Source organism: Zootoca vivipara, chromosome 5 (genome assembly GCF_965207765.1).
Source record: "Zootoca vivipara chromosome 5, rZooViv2.hap1.1, whole genome shotgun sequence".
NCBI lineage: Eukaryota > Metazoa > Chordata > Lepidosauria > Squamata > Lacertidae > Zootoca > Zootoca vivipara.
Window position 1 is genome coordinate 26,899,366 of NC_142588.1, and position 23,050 is coordinate 26,922,415.

At 43.0% G+C, this 23,050-nt stretch overlaps 1 protein-coding gene and 1 non-coding gene across 38 annotated transcripts in view; one reads left to right on the forward strand and one right to left on the reverse strand.

The window, feature by feature from the left end:
- Positions 1–1,390: 1,390 nt before the first annotated feature.
- Positions 1,391–1,502, reverse strand: LOC118096677 (U6atac minor spliceosomal RNA). Its single transcript, XR_004693956.1, has one exon. It is a non-coding gene; the product is annotated as a U6atac minor spliceosomal RNA (small nuclear RNA).
- A 10,644-nt stretch (positions 1,503–12,146) lies between these two features.
- Positions 12,147–23,050, forward strand: part of COL13A1 (collagen type XIII alpha 1 chain) — an 86,883-nt gene continuing 75,979 nt past the window's right edge. For 19 of the 37 annotated variants that reach the window (XM_088669541.1, XM_088669542.1, XM_088669556.1 and 16 more), the window contains exons 1-3: positions 12,147–12,484; positions 18,723–18,758; positions 21,711–21,737. In XM_088669541.1, coding sequence (XP_088525667.1) covers positions 12,293–12,484; positions 18,723–18,758; positions 21,711–21,737 — 255 coding nt within the window. In that variant the 5' untranslated portion in view covers positions 12,147–12,292. Of the gene's footprint in view, positions 12,485–18,722; positions 18,759–21,276; positions 21,738–23,050 lie in introns of those variants that run through there. The other 18 variants (XM_088669555.1, XM_088669563.1, XM_088669564.1 and 15 more) reach the window with 6 other exon arrangements.

Here is a 23,050-nt window from a genome sequence, read left to right on the forward strand (position 1 = left end):
GGAAGGGTCACTGCCACTGGGCTACTCCTGCCGCCGGCAATCCGGTGCAAACGCCCCCACGCAGCTTCCTTGCAGCAGCCACGACCACCGCCTTTGGGCGCCGCCCCCCACTCCTCCTTTGCGGGCTTCTGCCCACCAAGGCTGAACTGGCTCCTGTCGGTGCACTTCCTCTCCTGGCCCAGGAGGAGTCTCAGTAGCAACTCGTAACTCAGGGGGGGTAGGGGGTGTGGAGGGGGGAAGGGGGCGATTCCCAGCCTGCGGTGCTGACGATCGTAGTGCAGCCTACTGGGAGGCAGAGCGCGGCAGCAGCTGCAACCAATGCAGGGAGCCGCGTCTCCTTCGCTTGGCAGCCCAGCAGAACTCTTAGGCAGGAGAGGTTGCCGCCCGGCAGGGCTTTCCAGTGTGAGGCGCGAAGGCTTTAGTGGGTGGGAATTGGTGCAAATGTAGGTAGGGTGGGCTGAGAGGAGGAGCCGCCGCCGAGGAGCCACGGCACCAGCAGTGTTTCCTTCCCCCTCCCCTCCCATGTCAACAAGCGGGGCGCCTGCGCAGGGTATTTGCTTCCCTAGTAAGGCCCGCGGTTTGACCTTCTAGGGGGGGCAGCTGCTCCCCCCTGCCCCATGCTGGGTACACCCATGCATCACACTGGGAAAACCATAGCTTTAACTATACAGACGGCAAGGTGATGTCTCTGCTTTTTAAGATGCTGTCTAGGTTTGTCATCACTTTTCTCCCAAGAAGCAGGTGTCTTTTAATTTCGTGGCTGTTGTCACCATCTGCAGTGATCATGGAACCCAAAAAAGTAAAATCTCTCACTGCCTCCATTTCTTCCCCTTCTATTTGCCAGAAGGTGATGTGGAGTCCCTTACTTAGACTCCACATTTAGAGCAAGATCGGTGGTTGTGACCGTAGCATCTGCTTGTCATCTTTTAATGTGTGTGTTTGCTTGGAGGTTAGAGACTGACCACATGCGAAATGCCCACTTGAACCTTGTCTGTTCTGGCTGGTGAAAGCCAATGAAGGAGGCCTGACTGATTGGGTGGCTGGAGTTGAATGCATCTGTTATGGAAGGTGTGGTACCACCTATTTTAAGCAAAGCAGTAGAAAGACCTCTGCTTTAAAAAAAATCCACATTGGACTCTGCCCTTTTCCATCATGGAAATGTATTTTGTTCCCCTCACTTCTCCACTGAACAAAGGCCATTCAAGCATGTACCTCAGCACACTGTCCATTAGCTGCAATGGAGCATCCATGTTTGTTTGTTTATTTATGTATTTATTCCTATATTTATTAGTCATCTAACAATTAATATATAACACATAATAAAAACAATAAAATTACATAATGCAAAATACAATTTTAAAAGATAGCATTAAAACAGTTAATATAAAACATAAAATGGTTAGACTCCACACAGTAAGAGGCAGTGCCTTATTATATGAGCCCCTAAACCTTTTCCAGACTTATGAAGAGGAGTGCCAACCTACTTTCCTTTTACATTTCTGCATCCCATTTGTACATCCAGAGCCCAGCACCTCCCCAGGACTGCTCCTCCAGGTTACTTGTGCTTGTGAGTATGTTACCTTTGGAGCCCTGGAGAAGAATGCAATGATTCACTGTACATATGGGAGATGCATATGACCTCCCATAGGATGTAATAACCAGCATGCAGTGGTGCAAGTGTGACTGGCCAGTGTGGAGGTAGGAGGGAAGTGATCCTTGCCTGAATGTTCCATTCTGTTGCAGAATTAAATTGCAGAATAATAGCTGCAACATGACCACTAGCAATCTACTCTGACAACTTCAGCATTAATGACTGTACGAAATCCAGGGTGACTGCCTCCATCCTGCCAGAGAGATAGTGGTTGGAGGGCATTTGACTTTACTTTTCAAATTTGGACTTGATTGATTTTTCAGCACTGTTACTTGTCTTACACCCCCAAACCCCAAAGCTGGTTTTGAAAGTGTCGGTCTTTTTATGCAGTGTTTCTTCCACCTCCATGATTGGTGATGACTTTCATAAATATATTGTGTGTCCCTTCACTCCCAGTCTATCAGCAAGTAGACTGCAGAGGCGCATTTTAAGGCAGCAGAATTGGTTCTGCCACACTGGGTGCCAAGCCTAGGGAGGCGCTGCAGGGTGTCACAACTATGATGTGGTGAATTCAGCCGAATGGAAGGCAAGAGGCTGGGTGGGTGGGTGCAACAGGGCCCTGCTGAAATTTGAAACATCCCTGCAGACTGCCATGAGATTCAAATGGTGAAATGGAAAAAGTTGGAAAACTCCCTTTTGTTTCAGGGCTGACACATTTGCCATCCCATTTAACTTAAAAGGCAAGCTCTGTTAGCTCTTGCCTCATATGAGTGAGTCTAGTATGTGACCTCTTGCCTTTAATAAGAGTCTAGAATATATGAAAAGCACTTACAGCTTTGACAGTTGTATTAAGTATCCCATTTCCCCTCCTTGAAAGGAAACCACAAAAAGGTATTTAAATCCGCTTTCTACTAGAAATATCTGTGAACATTTTGAGGAAAGCTCAGGAACCCGATGAAACAAGCCTGTCAACCTAAGCCCCAGATATTTTTACACAGTTAATCAAATATTTCAGTATATTTTTTCTTCAGCTATACAAATTGCCTATTTTCAAAGGGTGTTTCCAAATGCATAGATATTGACTATGGAAAGGAAACATCTTTTGAAAGGACTGACTGCTCCCCTGTGATCAGAGACAGAAAGAAAACATGAAAATTAGCACACAGTAAAACAGAAAGAACCACAAGTGACTAATAAAAACAGCCTTAAAGACTAACAAATATATTGGAGAACAAAGTTTTGCCACAATATTATTTTGTCTTTGAGGTGCCACAAGAGTCGAGACTCTCTGGTTTCTGCTGCTGCAGACAAACCCAGCCTACTCTCTAGAATTTGTCATAGTAAAATTAAAAGCTTTCCTGTGGATTTGATAGTGCAAGGGGTGTGTTTCCACTAGACCCAGCCAACACTTTTATCTCTCAGGAGTATTTGAACCCTGGCTTTAGGAAAACAACCCCCCTCTCTAGCTATCACATAATCAGTCCTCCTCCCTACACCTTCCAAGGAAAAATATACTTCCTGCTTTCTTCCTTGCCAACACTGTGGGCCAAAGATAGCTTTGCCTATCCGTGATTCCTGAGGCTCAAACTCTATTGCAAAGCACACCTGAGGTAGTCAAGTCCCATGGCCTAAACATTGTCATATATTTGGTCATTTTTATTGTTTTAGTCAGTTAGTCAGCTACAATATTGACACTTTCTCTGTGGTCATCCCGTTTACAAGATAGTTGGGGGTGAGAACAATTCAACCCACTCATACCTTGAATGCTTAAAAATCCTGCTATGGCTTATTTTATGACTACGTCTTAAAATAGGGGAAACAAGGTAGATTTGTCAAGTTTCATATTAAAGTTGCCGTTCCCTAGCACTTTTATATGAAATACACATTAAGACTCATTGCTTCTCTTCTGAATGATTCAGCATGTAGCAAAGGTAAGCAGGGTCCGGTTTGGTTTCAAATTGGAAGTGTTGGGATTCCTGCATTGCAAGGGATGGGCTAGATGGATGACCCTTGGCATTCCTTCCTACAATTCTATGTATGATGCAGCAAAATTTCTTCCCACATCATGATTAAAATTTGATAGGGCCATGGCAACCCAGTTACAGTTGCTTGGGGATTTTTGATTTGGCATGTGTTGAGTCCAGATTTTTATTTTTTATTTGCTTGGGCATGATGCTCTTATTGCCCCCTGCATTTTAACTGCTCTTAATGTTGTTATTTAATTGATATACTACTTAATGCCAAAATAGGCTTCTACATTATATTTTCATCTTTGTGTGCTTTAATCTGCATATGAATGCATATAGGTAAAAGGTAAAGGACCCCTGGACGGTTAAGTCCAGTCAAAGGCAACCATGGGGTGCGGTGCTCATCTCGCTTCAAGCCGAGGGAGCTGGTGTTTGTCCGCAGACAGCTTTCTGGGTCATGTGGCCAGCATGATGAAAGTGCTACTGGTGCAACGGAATACTGTGATAGGTGGCAGAGCACACGGAAATGTCATTTACCTTCCCGCCACAGTGATACCTATCTATCTACTCCTGTTGGTATGCTTCTGAACTGCTAGGTTGGCAGAAGCTGGAACAGAGCAAAAAAAACCTCAGCCCACCACGTGGATTCGAACTGCTGACCTTCCGATCAGCAAGCCCAAGAGGCTCAGCAGTTTAGACCATAGTGCCACCCACTCCCTTTTATGAATGCATATATTAGTGAAAGTAACATGCCAAATGCATTATGTTTGGGAAGACTGCTTTGCAAAAATGTGCACATTAGGGGAAATTGCATGCAAGAATGTGTATATTAGGACAAATTTGCACAGAAATGCTGGTGAAATTTCATGAGGACTTGAAACAAATCTCAAACTGATATGGAAATGAGAACTGAATTTAAGATGGGAAAATATGAGAAACTGTGGAGAACCAAAATTGATTCTTAGTGCATTCTTAGCCTATTCTTAGTGCAGAATGTAAGTGCAAACAGTAGGTGATCTCCACATTTGTCATACTCTGAGTATGACTGTTGGATATCACTTAGTGCCATTTGGAAACACAATGGAGACAACATTAGCTGTTCGAATCTAGTTGAAAAGATTAAACATTATTTTATTAAACATAAAATAAGTCAGTTATAATTGCCACTTGTTTCTGCATGATAGCCTAAACCACTGTTCTGTGAGAAGCCAGGTTAAAGGGCAACTTGGAAGTTATTTTGGCTTTACCATTTACAATTTGACTATAAGGGTAGCAGAACAGGGTTTTTATTGTCTCCATGTAAAGCCAAAGTTATGGTTATGCACAGGTCGCCCACCTCAGTCCATAGTTCTAACAGTACATTCCCCATTTTCAACCCTCACAGTTGGCCTTTCTCATGCACTTAGATACATAGCATCTGTCTCTGATTAGTGAAGCTGTTGGCTAAAATCAATAGACTGTCTTAGCCGTAAAATATAGCTCCATCCTCCTGACTTCAGCTATCTGTTTGAAAATTTACCTCACGACCTCCTCCTCCTCATGTGCAAAGTGGTTTACAATCTTCCAGTCCTCCTGCTGTTGTTTTATTTACCTGTATTAAAAGCTGCTTTTTCTTGTTAAGGATGCTCAAGGATTTTGTTTGGTCACATTTTTGAAGGAACCAATTTGATTAACACTTCCTGAACAAAGTGTTCAGCAATATGTGTGTAAGCCTGCTCCTTCATGTGAGCTTCCTTTTCTGAATTAAGGTAACAGTTACTGTCTGCTATTAACCCTGATGTCTTGTACAAAGCTAGCTATAAATCATGTTAGCATGTTCACAGAACAATGCCTTCAACTCTTCAGTTTGAGGACAAAGTGCAGTTTGAGGACCCTACTGCAATTTAGATGCAGTGTAAACACTGCTCTGTAACCTTTGTTATTTTAAGTGCCAACAGTCTGGTTCCATCCTGGTTCAAGCAGAGCCTGTCCCATTTGTACAGACCTCGCTTGCCCCCAAACATTCCTCAGTGCCTAACATATCCAAACTGCTTCTCCTAACACCACAATTTTTATAGGTTTTGTTGAAATATAGCAGGCAATCCAAAGAAAACAACAGAGTGGGGAAAGACATAGGGGCAATGGAAGAAGCTGGATATTATCTTAATAAGAAACAGTTGGTACATAGGAGATTGTCAAGATAACCAAATTCTGTGAGTAGGATAGAGACTTTTGTATATGCAAGTCCAAGGTGTATGAAATAAAGTCCCACAGGTGGTGTGAAATTGTTCTGGGTTCTCAATACTCCTAGCAACACATAGTTTATGTATTATTTTTTCAGTGATAGCCAAGGTCCACATATTTTTGTACCACAGGGAAAACTGGAGATCTTGTAGCATTTTCCATTTCTGTGCTACAGAGATCCTGGCAGCAGCCAGCAGCCAGGTTAAAAGTTCAATAGATTGAAAACATCGGGTCATCATCCCAATAATTCAACAAAGAGATTAATGAAGAAGACTGGATAGGATGTTTCATTATAATAGATATTTTCTGATAAACCATAGTCCAAAGTGATGAAGCTGGAGGGCATTCCCACCAAATGTGAAAGTTCCCATTCTTCCACACCCACACCCACAATCTTGGGTAAGGTGTGAGGTTCCCAACACCACCATTGAGACAACACAGCTATGCCTGTCTAGCTGCCTGGTTGTGGTGGGGAAATGAAGTGTTTAGGAACTGCATAAAGTGGCAGATGGAAAGGTAAGTTGGTGAATGTGATAGCTGATGGATAAATTAAAGAAATATGTGTGCAGTATGGTGAAAACTGGGTAGGTTTTATTTTTTAATTGTATGTACACTCAGTTTTTCCCACAAGGAGGTCAAGATTCCATACTGGGGTTGCCCCATTATATAATAGAAACTAAGTCTCTCTGAATCAGCTAGCTAACTGTTTCTAACTACTGCATTGCTCTGACTATCCACTTAAGTAGGTTTTGTAATTTAAATTGTATATACTGAGACAGTGGGATCCAGGTGGCGCTGTGGTTAAACCACTGAGCCTAGGGCTTGCTGATCAGAAGGTCGGCGGTTCGAATCCCTGTGACGGGGTAAGCTCCCGTTGCTTGGTCCCAGCTCCTGCCAACCTAGCAGTTCGAAAGCACGTCAAAATGCAAGTAGATAAATAGGAACCGCTACAGCGGGAAGGTAAACGGCGTTTCCATGTGCTGCTCTGATTTGCCAGAAGTGGCTTTGTCATGCTGGCCACATGACCTGGAAGCTATACACCGGCTCCCTCGGCCAATAATGCGAGATGAGCGTGCAACTCCAGAGTCGGTCACGACTGGACCTAATGGTCAGGGGTCCCTTTACCTTTACCTTTATACTGAGACAGTACCCAACTCGTTCCAATGTGGTGTACACAGATAGCCAGAGAGAGAAAAAGAAAGAGTTTTTGACTGTGAGATCCATGCACCCCACAAGGTGAGACAAAGTTGAGTTGTGTTTTGCAAGCTGTGTGTGAAATGCAGCTTGCCGGCAAATAGATTGTGCTGCTGACAGAGGTCTGGGTGCAACATGATCACGCCTTATAGTGTGTTGGCCTCTTCCAAGCCACTAAAGAGCAAATGAGGTTTCTGAGTGGCAGTCCAAAATTCCAATATGATGTCACTTAGTGGCTACTGTAATGGATTATGACATCATCATGTATGGTATTACTTTATTTTAAAAACAAACAAAGAAAGAACATTTTGGGGGTGCAAAATGTTTTCAAAAGGGCTTCCATCTGCTTGGAATCAGAAAAGTTCCACCCTGGGTTGTGCCTGGATTTGATGCTGAAAATGGAAGTGTTAAAGAAAACCTTACATTTTAGATACAAAGGAGAGACTGGACTGGAGAGTACACCATAAACATGCCTGTAGGCACAGCCTTAGAGCAAAACTACACCAAAGTAGAAGCATGTGGCTGCCGCCAAAAATGGCAGACTAATCGTATCCCCCATGTGTCATGTGTTGTACTATATATCTCCATATCCTGACAGCCTTGGTCAGCATTGTCTAACCACTCTTAACCAATGGTTTTTAAACTATTTCCCAAAGAAACCTGGTGCTCCATGAAATCTTGTTAGAGTTCCATGATGAGAAGAATGGCAAAAAGCTGCTCCAAAGTGTCATGGCTAATTGTCTCCTGTAAGGTGCATGTGCAGAGGGCAGTGCTAGCTGCATTCTAAAATGAATTATCAGCCCACTTTGGTTGATGACTAGGATCAGGAGTGTTCTCCAAAATCTTCTGCCACACACATAAGATGAATTGATGCAGGTGAAAGTTCATTGAGGGTCATACCTGCCAAGTTCCTTCTTGAAAAATAAGGGATCGGACCGGAAGTAGCAGACCGGAAGTAGCGCTGCCACCATTTTGCTGCCAGCGCGACTTCTGGTGCGGCAGCCATTTTGGAACTGGGCAAAGCAGCATCAAAAGTCACTTCTGAGCATGCTCCGCCCAGTTCCAAAATGGCCGTCGCACCAGAATAAACCGGGGAAAAACAAAAAAAAAATCTGTTTTTCGGCCAGGGAATACGGGAGGCTTGGCAGCTATGTTGAGGGTTGATAATCTTGAACTCCACTGCTGTAAATCAGACAACTCAGTTACTGTCCTGTATTAGTTGATGTATTTGGTTTTTGTAGCATCAAGGTAACAGGAGCTCTTGTAGTGCAAAACCTAAAACACACCACCCCACAGCTTAGCATTTCTGTGCTACTGTTAAGTGTTTAAAGCGCCTTGTATAAATTATTCCAGGCATCCCCAAACTGCGGCCCTCCAGATGTTTTGGCCTACAACTCCCATGATCCCTAGCTAACAGGACCAGTGGTTGGGGAAGGTGGGAATTGTAGTCCAAAACATCTGGAGGGCCAAAGTTTGGGGATGCCTGAATTATTCAGTAATCCTTACAACTTTGTAATAAGGGTCAGTGTTGTTATTCACATATTGCAGAATCCTGATAAGTTTATGGCTAAGGTGAGATATGAACCATCCACTTGCCAGTTCATAATCCTACTGAAAAATGATGGATCTGTTGAGGAAGATGTTATTAAAGGTGCTATTTATAGAGTTCAATAGCATTAACACATTCCACCATGCGTAACTATTTTTTTCTTTCTTTTTTCTTTCAGGCCCCCCTGTAAGTACCAAAACCTACGTCTGTGTGTGTTGTGAAGAATGCATCTGGTGGTAAGGTGACTGGGCACTGGGGAAGAGGGAGGAACATTCCTGAAACATCAGAAATTCTTAATGGACAGAAAGGGCTTAACTGATAAACTGCTGCTACTCCGATTCACAAAAGATTCAACTGCCTGTGCCACCTGCTCTTCCATATTTTTGGTACCTGAATATTTTGTTGTGGGAAGACTAGAAACATTCCGAGACTCTCGCAAGCTTACTTAGAGAGCAAGTATTTTATGACATAAAAAAATCTCTGGGAGATCCAGGGCAAATAGTTAAGACGGGTGCAGTGAAAATAAGAAAACTCTTACGGTACATCGTCTCCGCTGATCTCCTTGCATCTCTCTCACTTTGCGTCCTTAAGAAAATGCAGCAACTAACTAATTTCTGAAAACACTATAGTTTTAGAGACCCCAAGTGCTGCAAAACTGCTTGGTCCCAATAGTGCCAGCATGAAGTAGTCTGCCATAAAATGCAGTCAATGAAAAATGCATTGGCCCAAAGTATTTACATCTGCCCAGGTATCTGTTTAATTCACACTGCTGCCAAATATCCAGCTGGCACGGAGCATGGCATGTTGCTGGGTGTGATCCTGCTCTCCCTTACGTGTCTGTGAACATGTAAGCAGGGAGGATCATGGGAACTCCTTTCTGAGTGAGGCCATTGGTTGCTATCTACTCTAACCAACAGGTTGTCCCCAGCCCTGCTACCTAAGCTTTTTTTAAACTGGAGATGCTACGGATTGGAATAAGATGTTCTGTATACAACATGTGCGCTCTATCCACTGAGCTATGGCCCCTTGTGAAACCAACCAAAAGTAAATTTGGGAAAAAAGGAAAATATGCATTCCTTTTACCTGGGGTCTGTGTACAGACTCTAGAATATTTGTCATGAAGATTGCTGTGTGATTCCTATTAGCTGTATGTGGTAGAGGCTTAAAACAATGAACACAACCTCACTGTAGGGTTGCCAGACTCAATAGAGGACAGGACTTCTGTGCCTTTAATTGCCCTGCTCTCTTTTGAGTCTGGAAACCTTAAAGAGAAACCAGCAGACCCTTTGTTTAATTTCTAAGCAAAGGGTCTGCTGGTTTCTCTTTAAGGTTTCCAGACTCAAAAGAGAGCAGGGCAATTAAAGGCACAGAAGTCCTGTCCTCTATTGAGTCTGGCAACCCTACCTCACTGTTCATTGCTAAGCAAAGAGTGTGATGTTTATGTTGTGAATTATGGCATTTGATTTGCTACAGTTGGCCATGACTGCATTGTTTTCTGGCTATTGATTTTCCTGCCTTTAAACCGAATTGGTGGGCGCATGGTGCTTATTTTCTTGCCTTGTGGGCGGATTGGTGATTGTGTGTGGCATCTGTCTTATATAAATAACTTAAAATAATAAGTTAAATAACTTAAAATATACTACTTGCATTCAATGTTTTTCTGCTTCATGTTGATTTACAATCCCTACTCACACCTCCACACAGAATTTGTGACCATGGGCCTGCCGTGTCTACACTTTTGAGACATTTCGGGATCTCAGACTTGCTCGAAGTCTCTCATCTTATTAACTTTAATGCCCAGACGTGTAGTCAGAAGAAACACAACATACCCGATTGCTTCACATCTTCAGGAGCTGTTTGGAACCCGCATTCCAAAGCTGAGAGGCTGAGGACTTTCTTAACAATGCTGATTTCTTGAACAAAAGCCAGAAGGGTTTCCTCATTCATGTAGCCTTGTACAACCATTCAAACCATAGCTGACACCCATTTGTTGCACAGGCTATTTGACTGTCTCTGCCATGGGCATATGGTTGCGTCATCCAGCCAGGAATAATGCTAGCAGGCCTGGCTTGCTAGAGAGATGCTTTGGGGCTGTAATTCTGTAACCATGTATTTATTATTTATTTGTGTTTCACAATTGTATCATGCCTTTCCTCTAAGTTGTTCAAGATACAGCAGAGGTGGGTTTAGGGCAGCGTGACTGGTACCCTGGCAAAGGGGCCTAGGGGGCACCTTCCCGCCTTCTTCTGAAAGTCTAGTAAGTGCTGGGCTTTGGGAAGGAGGTGTGAGGGTTCTAGCAGGGTCCTAGAGTCCTCCTGTCTCCTTCCCAAAGCCTAGTTAGTGCTTGCCCAGCTTTGGGAAGGAGGCAGGAGGACCCTGCCAGAGCCTCACACCTCCTTCCCAAAGCCCTGCACCTCACTTACCCAGCTTTGGGGAGATGGTTTTGGGATGGAGGGGGTGTCAAATTTTGGCCTCGCACAGGGCTTCATATTACCAAGGTCCGCCCCTGGATACAGTATACATAGGGTTATCTCCTTTTATCCTGTAGGCAATCCTTTCAGGTAGGTTATTCTGCTGGGACAGAGAGTGACTTAACCAAAGGTAGTTTCACAGCTTACTAGGGATTTTGAACCCAGGTCTTCTGCATTCAGGTCCAAACACAATATCTGCTTCAACACAAGGAAGTACATGTGCCCGAATAAATTTAGAGCTGAGCCAAAGGTTTTTTTGATTACTTTTCTGGCTCAAGCATGGGGTTTTGGAGAGGGACAGGCGGAGGTTTTCATGAAACCACACACATGCTTCACCTATTTTCAAAGCTGTTGCCACTTGTTTATGATTATATGTGGTATCATTCTAAAGCCAATTCAGAGTGAGGGCATACACAGGGAATATTTTCCCCTGCTCTCACGCTGGCATCTTCTGAGTAGGAAGCACACAGGAAACTGCCAGGCAGAAGCAGGGAGCTTAGAAGCTATTGTAGCAAATGGAGCAAGCATTTTTCACATGTTTGTGTCCCTTATAAATAACCAACCCCCCCCCCCTCCCAACTTTGCAGCCTGCAGCCAGGGTGGTCAAGTTGTGAGGCCTTTTGGCTCAGCGCTAGTAAATAGGATTGGACAGTTGATGTGCTTAAGAGTTTTGCATTCCAGTTTTTTACACAAATTGTTTCCAGCAGCGACCTATATTATTGATACAATATAGTCCGCCTGCCATCATCCATCATGTGTGTGCGTGCTTAGACGCAGGGTGGGGGGAAGAGAGAAAGGATCTCTTTAGCTCCTTCTTTTATTGTAACTTTCCTTTGAATCGGTCATGCCTGAAGAGGAGTCACGCCGACAACATATTTGAACAACTGGCTCTTTTGAAAGACTACAACATATTTGAGCAAATAGCTGTTTATCCAAGGACTCTCCTTCTCACTCACGTAGGGTGTGCTTGTTCTGTGCTTGTTCGCTGCACATACTCTCCTATGCTAGAATGAATCTACATGGACTAGTAATGCCAGTTAATCCCAGTGCAGAAATGCACCTGCTGACTTCACAGCAGTGGGAGTGAATAGTAGCAGCGGGTGTGGTTCACAATTGTACTCAACAAGCTACATATCCTTCTTTAGTGAGCCCCACATCTTTGTGTATCCTACACAATGCTAACTGTGCCAAGTCAGTTCATAAGTATCTGGCCCAGTCTTGTCTACTCTGACTTCCAATAGCTTGCCAGAGTGTCTGGCAACTCCTGGCTTTCCTATCTATGATCACTTAACCGGAGATGCCACAAATTAAACATAGGACACCTTATCTGCACAAAGAATGTGCTGTACCGCCACCGGAGTGGTATTCTTCACATCCAGCTTATGTCTTTATTGTTTCTCTGTACCAATCCAATCACCCATGCTCCTTGTGCCAACTTGTCCTTTGCTGTGTTTCTTTTCAGGGTCCTTCAGGAAGACCTGGGCTTCCGGTAAATATCCCCCCCTTTTTGTGTTTCTCCCCCTCTCTTCTTCCTTTCTTGCCAGCTGCCTAAAGTCTGTGAGTGCTGGGGAGGAGATAGCTGGCTACCCATTGCAAAAGAACACACTGTCAGACAATAGGTGTAGACAATATAAAGGTAAAGGGGTCCCTGACCATCAGGTCCAGTCATGTCCAACTCTGGGGTTGCGGTGCTCATCTCGCTCTATAGGCCGAGGGAGCCGGCGTTTGTCCGGAGACAGCTTCTGGGTCATGTGGCCAGCATGACAAAGCTGCTTCTGGCGAACCAGAGCAGCGCACAGAAAGATGTTTACCTTCCCGCTGGAGCGGTCCCTATTTATCTACTTGCACTTTGATGTGCTTTTGAACTGCTAGGTGGGCAGGAGCTGGGACCGAGCAACGGGAGCTCACCCCGTTGCAGGGATTCGAACCGCCGACTTTCTGATCAGCAAGCCCTAGACTGTGGTTTAACCCACAGCGCCACCTGGGTAGACAATATAGTACCCTTTAAATGGTTTTGGACTCACATCAGTTTCATCCACAGCCAGCATGGCTACTGCTCAGTCCAGTAACATCTGAAGGGCACCATGTTCACCCCTTCTGCTGTAAAGAGAACTGGATTTCAGTGGGACATGCAGACTGACCCAATGTCAGGACAAAGGTTCTAGGTATAGAACTTCTCGAGTCTTTCTTGTAATGGAGAGCACACATTTCCTTTAAGAAGATCTTTTGATTTCAGGTGAGCTCATAGCACTTAGGGTATTTCCTTCCCCACATTGCAGTTTTCATTCTTGGAGTTGCTTCTGCAAGCCACTCCTGCAGAAACATACAAAGGATCTATACCTTGGTCTACTTACAAGTCATATATTAAAGCTCTCAGGAGTTTTCAGATTCCTGGCATACCCAGCATTGACTTGTGAGTAGGCAGAGGTGTAAATCTGCCCTATATTATATAACCATGGGAAGGATTTGCAGGTTCAGTTGGAACAAATACGAATGTGTGAGGAATGTGTTCTTAGTGATGCAGGAATAGACAGCTGACCTGTTTGGCCCATGTGCAATGGAAGCTTCAATTCATTAGATTTTTTAGTGTTGTGGGTTGATTTCCTTCAGGAATTTGTGGCACAACATTCCTTGAGCAAAAAACCATGCATTTCATGGCTTGGGTTTAGCACAAACCAAGCATCAGGAAATTATAATGACAGAGAAGACACATCCTTCCAGCCCACATTCAGACAGTGGCATTTTGGGAAGCTGCCAATCACATTTATAGCACAGTTAAGCATATAAAAGTTACCTCATATTGGACATCCCATTGTCTGTGTCAGGGGTACCCAACACAGTGCACTCCAGATGTTGCTGAACTGCAGTTTCCACCACCTCTGACCATTGGCCCTGTTGGCTGGGGCTGTTGGGGATTGTAATCCAAGGCCAGCTGGCCAGCTACCCCTGGTCAATGTCGTCTAGTGCTGTGATTGGAAGCATGTTGATTGTGACCCTGATTTTAGAAGCTTGGAGGAGCTTCCCCACTTCTGCTACCTAAGATCTCTTGATCTGGTTGATGCCACCATTGATTTCACTTCCTGGAAGTAGTAGTGGCTGATAAGGGGGTATGGAAAAGAATACCACTAAGCAACTATCAAATGGGAGGGGAACATCTGGGGCTTTCCAACCAGCATCTGTTGGGAGTAGCCTGAGCAAGAGGTGCTCATGAAGGCACGTGCTGGTAGTTTTGGGCCAATTGTGTAATTAGTCTGTAATATCCACATGGATATGGTGAGCTAGCCAGTCACCAAAACAGCTGCACAGTGCTACATGTGAGGCACTATTGTTTTGGCTGCTTCCACCAGGTCATGGATCACAGGTGCCCCTCTCTCACAACCAGCAGTGGCGGTCACTTGACCACTTTCTGCCCCTCCGTAACTAGCTGTCACTGCTGGAATGGAAGGTGTACCTAGCTTACCTTGGGTGTTTTTGCATTTGCCCAGCTGGGATAGGATCTATTATCAGAATCCATTCCATTATCCTTCTATGTTTGCTAGGTAGGAACAGGGCTAGTTCATTAAATCTCTTCTTAATGGAGACACACAGACACACACACCATTCCTATTTGTAGTTCCTCTCAAACAGCAAAAGATGTAAATATTCTTTTCCCACCTTATTGACAGCTTGCATTCTTCTTTCCCCTCTAAGCTTGTTTATATGAATAGTCTTATTATCAGAAATTAAAAACAAAACCAGCATGGTGCCGGTCACTTTTTATGGGATTTGTAAACACATACCTAATGCTAATCCACATGGAAATCAGGTATTAGTGATAGTCTGTGGACATGATGGGTCACAAAAAATATGCCGGAGGGACTGGAGGACTGACATTTCCCCATCTAATCTAATGATAAGTTACTGGCTTCAGAAGCTAGTTCACTCAGGGGAAAGCAAAAGAGCCTATTTAATGCTGTATTGTTTTAATATTCAATTGGGAGCCGCCCAGAGTGGCTGGGGAGACTCAGCCAGATGGGCGGGGTATAAATAAATTATTATTATTATTATTATTATTATTATTATTATTATTATTATCATCATCATCATCATCATCTATATGAACAGTTATAACCACAATAAATGCACCACTGTTTTTCACTGGGGGATGTGATATTGGAAGTCAGTTCTCTTTTTTATTAAAGAGACGTTTCTCCGGCCAGAAGTCAGTTTTAGCTCCAACATGGGGTTGGTGCCAAAAAACCATAGTCTCTTGTTGAGTTTTCTCCCCAAAAGTTTTAGAAACGCCCTCACATCAGATGTCAAGGTGAAAAAGAACTATACAACTTTTAGAGGACATCTGAAGGTAGCCCTGTATTGGGAAGTTTTTAATGTCTGATGTTTTATTATGTTTTTCTATGTGCTGTAAGCTGCCCAGAGTGACAGAGGAAACCAAGCCAGATGGGTGGGGTGTATATAATAAAATTATTATTATTAATGTACAAAGACACCCATGATAGTCATCTACCCTGGCCTGCCAACAACACAGCCTACACCACAGTTAAGGGCTGGGGAAATGTATAACATGATGTCTTGATTCTGCTCAATATGCCTAAACATAACAGGGACGAGTGGGAGAACTTGAAGCTGGCGTATCATTTTTGTTGGCAGCTCAGTCTAAAAAGCATAACATTTAGTTCTGTTCTTGCTTGCTGTTTTGTCAGTGTGTATAAATATCTGGGCTCAAGATATATGACTGGGTATCCGTCAATTGCAAAGCATGTCTTCGTACATTAAAAAACAAAATCCTTGTTATATACATGGACATGATAATGGAAAAACATCTGGGAAAACTGAGCTGTTTACCAAGGCATGTACAAATTATAGTGTGTGCATGTCTTGTACTCAGGTACCTCAATTCAAAATGTCAAGAAGCTCTCCTACTTTTTATTTCTTGATTTCAATTTGAATTAACCCATGTGCGGATCTACCTATGGGATCTACCTGTCCAAAAGGTTCAGCTTTGATAATTAGGGAGCTTTAGGATTAATTTTCTGAAATCTGGGAGTAAAATGTGTTCTGCTTCAGAAATCAGTTTGGAAAGTTCTTCCCTAGAAAGACCAGACAAGGGTCAGACTTGAAGGTAGTTCAGATATTAGACAGGACACCTTTGGATAAAATATCCCTCAAATGTGACTTTCAAATGCAAAGAAATAAAAATAAGGGACCTAAACACACTGTGGAATCTAACAGATTGAGGTTGAATCCTGACAAGACAGAAGTACTGTTTGTGGGGGACAGGAGGCGGGCAGGTGTGGGGGACTCCCTGGTCCTGAATGGGGTAACTGTGTCCCTGAAGGACCAGGAGCACAGCCTGGGAGTCATTTTGGACTCACAGCTGTCCATGGAGGTGCAGGTTAATTCTGTATCCAGGGCAGCTGCTTATCAGCTCCATCTGGTATGCAGGCTGAGACCCTACCTGCCCGCGGACTGTCTCGCCAGAGTGGTGCAAGCTCTAGTTATCTCTCGCTTGGACTACTGCAATGCGCTCTATGAGGGCTACCTTTGAAGGTGACCCACAAACTACAATTAATCCAGAATGCGGCAGCTAGACTGGTGACTGAGAGCAGCCGCCGAGACCACATAACACCGGTCTTGAAAGACCTGCATTGGCTCCCAGTACATTTCTGAGCACAATTCAAAGTGTTGGTGCTGACCTTTAAAGCCCTAAACGGCCTCAGTCCAGTATACCTGAAGGAGCGTCTCCATCTCCATCACTCTGCCCGGACACTAAGGTCCAGTGCCGAGGGCCTTCTGGCGGTTCCCTCGCTGCGAGAAGTCAAGTTACAGGGAACCAGGCAGAGGGCCTTCCCTGTGGAACGCCCTCCCACCAGATGTCAAAAAGAAAAACAACTACCAGACTTTTAGAGGACATCTGAAGGCAGCCCTGTTTAGGGAAGCTTTTAATCTTTAAGAAATTAGTGTATTTTAATATTTCTGTTGGAAGCCGCCCAGAGTGGCTGGGGAAACGCAGCCAGATGGGCAGGGTATAAATAATAATAATAATAATAATAATAATAATAATAATAATAATAATTTATTATTATTATTATTATTATTATTATTATTATTATCTTAGGCCCTTGTTTTTCATGTGGTTGTATAGTGTGTTGGCTGCTTTGGTGATGAAAACCTTAGAAACACATGGTAGGCAGGCAGCCAGGCAAACCATGCTGACTTATTAAGCTATGAAGGTTGTGCCAATGCACTACGAGGGGTATAAACATTACTCCTGAGTGAGTGTGTTTCTTGGCATTACATGATAGGCATCCTGCTCTCTTAAGCATCAGTAATTTATTCTGAACATCATAGGCAGGGATGTGTGTGTGGTGTGATTCAACAGGAATCTGGAAGGCAGTATTGGGTTCAGAATTCAACTCAGCTTTATTTCATTGTCTAAAAGCATGTTGCTAGCCTTTAGGGTTGCAAAGATATATATGAATATTTGTACACAGAGAGGGCAGGGCATTGTTCAAAATAGAGGGTCCATTACCAGACATAAGACTCATAAATGCTAGAATATACGTCATGACTCTCGTATACATCCTTACCTGGAAGTAATTTCAAATGAACTTAGTGGGACTTAATTCTAAGTAGACATGCATCCACTATGAGGTTGCAATCCTGCCCCTTCTTAGCTGGGAGTAAGCCCCAGTGATTTCTTAGTAGACATAGTTAGAACTGCAGCCAGGGATATTTGAAAGTTCAACCTTGTTCCAGCTTACAACATAAACCTTCAAAGCAAGTTATTTCTATGCCCCTTAGTCAGTGGCAGACCTTGGGGTCTCAAATTTCAGCAGCAACCTGTGTGACACCAAAATTTGTCACCCCTTCCCTTCTTGCGCTCCATTGTAAATCATAGTTGCAGCATCCCTGAGGCTCCACACCCAGTGTGACCAAACTGGCCGTACTCCCCTAAATCATCCTTTGCCTTAGTAATATCTTGAACAAAATTTTGGAAGAAAAGAACAGCAGGTGATTAATAATCATAAGCCTTTCAAATACCTTCTCCACATGGTGACATAATGCTGATTCACAACAAACAAGCAAGGGATCCAAAATAAAACACAATTTAAGAACAAATGGGCTACCAATTATTACACTAATGGACTAGGAAATGTACTAATAAAACAGAATATGTCGTTAGACTATGAGGGGCCTCATTTTCTTCCTTCCTTGGTTTCCCATAGGTATCTAGTTGGCCACTGTGATAACAGGATGCTGGACTAGTTGAGGCTTTGGCCTGATCCAGCAGGCTCTTCTTATGATTTGTTCTTACGTTCTCAACAACTTTGATGTGTTACGCAATATTGCAAATTAGTGAAACTATAAAATGTTTCTATATAATGACACCATGCATGTTTCTTTATAATTTTTCTGCTATACAGCTATACTTACGTACTTATAGACATATTTAAAAAATATTTACACATACACACTCAATACCATGCAAGCAGATTTATACCATCACATTGAAGATGCTCCAACCACATAGTTTCCACTTCAGATTCCATAAAATACACAAACATCTGTACTTTCAACCTAACACATAAACATCTAAACCAATTACATAAATTTTAAATTAATCAATGCAGCTGCTTGAAATGCCAAGTAAAAGCTCATCTGTGTCACTTTATAGCACCACATATGGCCAGTTTCCAACTGCCCTCTGATTTTGCATTAATTGTTAGGGAGACAAAGGCGCCATGGGGATCCGTGGACTACCGGTGAGTCTTAAACCTTTTGCAATTACCTGACACACCTGCTTCTAAACCCTCTGCTATCCAGGCCCCCTTTGTGGGGGAGGCATGATATATTCATTATCTCAGGGTAATAAGACTCTGGTCCCATTTCTAGTTTGGCTGTGCAAAAGGCAAAGCATGAAGCAGCTACTATTAAAAAAATAAATAACTGATTTGATTGCTGAGAGCTTCGTAGCAAGAGGCAGAAGAAATCTCAATGACTAGATAAAACTGCAGGGATCCTTAATTAGTTGAGGAAGAGAAATTACATGGAAACTCACTGAGCATAAATTAATGGTGGGATGTGAAAAAGAAACTGATCTGTTTGGAGGATTGTCTATACTATAGGCCCTGTAGCACCAGATTTTCAACTGAAACAGGAGCAATGGGTGTGTATGGCAGGGAAATATTGCTTCTAAAACAGATTACTTTCTTATAGCTTTTCCAGAGTTGGAAAAGGGTGTAAATAACTGCAAACTGCAAAGATTAAGCAGTTATACATTTTTGGCCTAAGGATGAGCATTGTTCGCTTGGGACAACATAGCAATGTCAACACCATAAAGGCGGAACATGTTTCAATTTAATACTAACCACTGCTAAATGTTAACTTGTCACATCACATCCCAAAGAAGTGTCTGCAACCTGTTCTTTAAAGATTGGGGGAGTACATTCTGCTGCTTTCCTGTAGTTAAGAACCAACACTGCAAGAATATATTCCCACACTCACTGACCACTGTTGTCCTCTATAATGCATACAAGTGCACGTCAGTCTGTGCATGCATTTCCAGTAACATGCATAAAAACTAATAATTCCAAATGCATTATTCCATGCACCTGGATGTGCTGTAGTATGAGAAAATGTTTTTGTTTGACATACCTCAAACTTCAATTTCAAATATTGACAGAATGAGCTTCCCCCTAGTTAAGGAGAAAAACAATGAAACTTTTTCCAATGTACAAAAAGGCATAAAATAAATGCAACAATTGGCACCCTCATTCCTGGTTCAATCAAGATACACTCAAGCTTCTCCTGGTCTGCCTCATAGTTTGATTCCAAATGATCTGTGTTGTAATACACCAAATGCACGCCAAGTTAGAAGTCAAAACGTGAACATTTCAAGTAAATAACCAAATGATAAAGACCAGAGCATTTGAAAATGTACTCTACAAAGGCCACCAAGACCAATAACTTCTCAAATCAGCAAGTTAATTAGCAAAGATAAATAGAACAATCAAAAACTTCACTCCATCACCTGTGATATTGCCCCAAATGATGGGACACCTGACATCCAAGTAGTCATGCAAGAATTGATTGTATTTTTGAGGAAACACAGCACAACACTTCTGGAAAGAGTGTTGATAGGTGAAAATTTCTAATGGGTGTTGGTCATATAATCTTGCATGCAGCTATATTTCATGGTGGCTAAAGCTGCACAATATTGGAAGTATTGTTAGTTCTGGGTATCAGTTATTGTTTTTAAAAGTCTTGAGAAATGGGAGAAAATTTACAGAATAGCTACATGAATTACAAAAGGTCTAGAAGATCAAGTCATATGAAAGCAGGCTGAGAGACCTGTGCATGTTTAGCCTCCACTAGAGAGATGCATTGACAAATTTCAAATATCTGAAAGTCGTTATTAGAAAGAAGATGTCAAACCAAGTGAGAATTTCCACATTCTTCACAAGAAATGCAAGAAACAACAAGTTTAAATGGGAGGGCAGTGAATTTAAATAGGATGTTAGGGGAAATGTGTTACGTAAAAGAGCAAATTGACAATAGGATAAACTATCCATGAAGGCTACAGTGTCTTTTATGAAATGTTAAGTGTAGAACCATTGTAGAAGTGGTTTTCTTGTTTTCAGTTTATGAAGTCTGCGTCTTCTGGATTTTATTTTATCTTATTGTACAGCTTTTGGCTATGAGTTGACTTCTAAGTCTACAAAACAAAAATACATTTATCCTTGGGAATATCAAGGAAAAACTGTTGAGAATGGTGTTGGCATTCAGGTTCTTTTTAACCTACCACCAACTGAAGAGTAGTCTGCAGTTCAGCTCTAGTACTCAGGTTAATATTTTGCTTACAATTGGTGAAATGCTCATGCTTCAGTGGTCTGTTGGGTGGTAACAACAGATTACCTTGCCAAATGGATGCTTTTATTCCGGTTATTGTGGCATTGGCTGGGGTGGGGTGAACTTGCCTTAAATGACGCCATCAGAACTGATCATCCAAACAGTAAATCTTTCTTGATTGCGGTGGGTCTAAGGAACCTTGCCAAATCTCTTGCTCCTTCCCCATTGCTGACTTTTGAGCTTAAATCTAGCCCAGCCTGGCTAACTCTATGAGCTTACTGCTAACGCATACCATTTGTTTTGCCATTCTTGAACTTAAGCTGGGTTCCTAGCTTCAGCTGCAGCAGCTCCTGCCACCTTCTTAGGCTTCTTTGGGGTCTTTGGACAAAGAGTTAATCATGATGCAAAACAACCCCTGTTCTGTACCACTTCAGACTGCAGATGAGCAATTGCATGACTGAATGTGCCCTCTGTCCCACACACATAAAATTCCTAAACATAAAAAGTAGCATCTCATGATAAGACTGGGCTGGAACTCATCTCCCAGGCACACTAGTTTTAAACCCTTACGGTACGTTTCAGGAACAGTTTTTCACCATATGATGTACTCCCCTATCCAGAGACAGGGATTCTTGGGAGGGAGTCTGAAGCAAAGGTTGCCATCCACTGTGCTTGTGCGTGAGCATTAAACAAAGCATGTTTCAGTGTTTGTCACATGGGGTTTTTTGTGTGTTTGCTTCTATGTGTGCATCTATGTTGTTTGGGGGCTTAGTGTGCCTTAACACTGACTCCTGTGTTTGTGTCTCTCTTTCTCTCTTCCTTCACCCTCTTGCATGTGGCTGCAACTGGTGTAAATGGTGGCCCAGGGACTAAAGGGGCAACCTGGAGAGAAGGTGAGTCAGCTCTTCCCAGCTCATCACTTCATGACCGTGTCCTAAAAAAAACCTATGTCCCCTGGAAACACCTCCTTAACCAAGGTATTTTGCCCTGACAACAAGCTTGCCATGTGGTTGGTTGGGAACTAGTCCCAAGTTATCCCTCTCTAACTCCCATCCCTGCTCTTCCTGGACTAGAAGAAAGGAAGAAATCCCATGTGAGCCAAAGGCCCGGTTTAGAAGTACAAATTTTACAGAAATTAATATATGCAAATAAGAAATAGAAGGCGGGTTCCCCCCCCCGACACTCTGTGGAAAGAGCCCACACATGTTCCAAGACAGCGCCGGGGGGGGGGGTTGTTTACTATAATTTATACTAACATTGTGAAGGCTGGCTAGGCAAACTCAACATTTGCAGCTGAACCTTTCTGGAACCATTTTCTGTTTCGTTGCTGACAGCTGTGATTGGTGCGTTCAGGAAAGATACACTTGGAAATGTGGTTAACTGCACCAGCTGTGTCCTAGGCGGCCAGATGTGTTGTGTTGGGCCAGGTCCACCATTTCCTGATTGCAACCTTCTATTATCTAAAGGGAAAGCCTCATAAAAAATAATTGAGGAAAGCAGGTGCGAGGGGACCCTCAAACGTTTACTTTAATCTGTGGTGCTGTTTTCGTTTGCTCCTATCCAGAAAAGCATTACATCAGTTCTTTTTATGTTTGGGCAGAGGTAAGTGGTAGGCCAGAACAGATTGCAATCGAAATATCATATTTTTATTTGCTTTGACCCAGACAGAACTAGGGCTTTTTCAAACGCCAAATGTATGTTTTGTGTGTGTGCCAGTCAGCAGCACTATCTTTTCAGATGTTGCAGCACCTCAGAAGAAGAAGAAAAAATGGGGGGGAGTAGGATGTTTCCTGCAGATTCTCTGTCCTTCCCAAGGAAGTACCACAAAAGAGTTGACTGTTTAGAAATCCTGTCAACCTGACACGAAGAAGAAAAGATAAATTGCATGATATATTCTGGAGCAGAAGAGCAAAGCAGCTTGCAGACATAGGCCTTGATTTCCTTCAGGTCATCCAAGACAATTAGTATAAAAACCTTCATCAGGTGTGACATTAAATATTTGGGCATGTTTATGTAAAACAAGTGGAACCTGAAGCATAAAGCTGTAGTGTACCCTCACCTGTTAACAGAAGTAATGCTGCTTAGGGTTTCTTTCCAGCACGCCAGCCCTCCTCTAGCATATTGCAAGTTGTCAGGGACTCAAGCAGGCCAATTCTTTGTCCTCTCCTCTCCTCCCCAGCTACTCTCCATTTTCCATTTTCTTTTT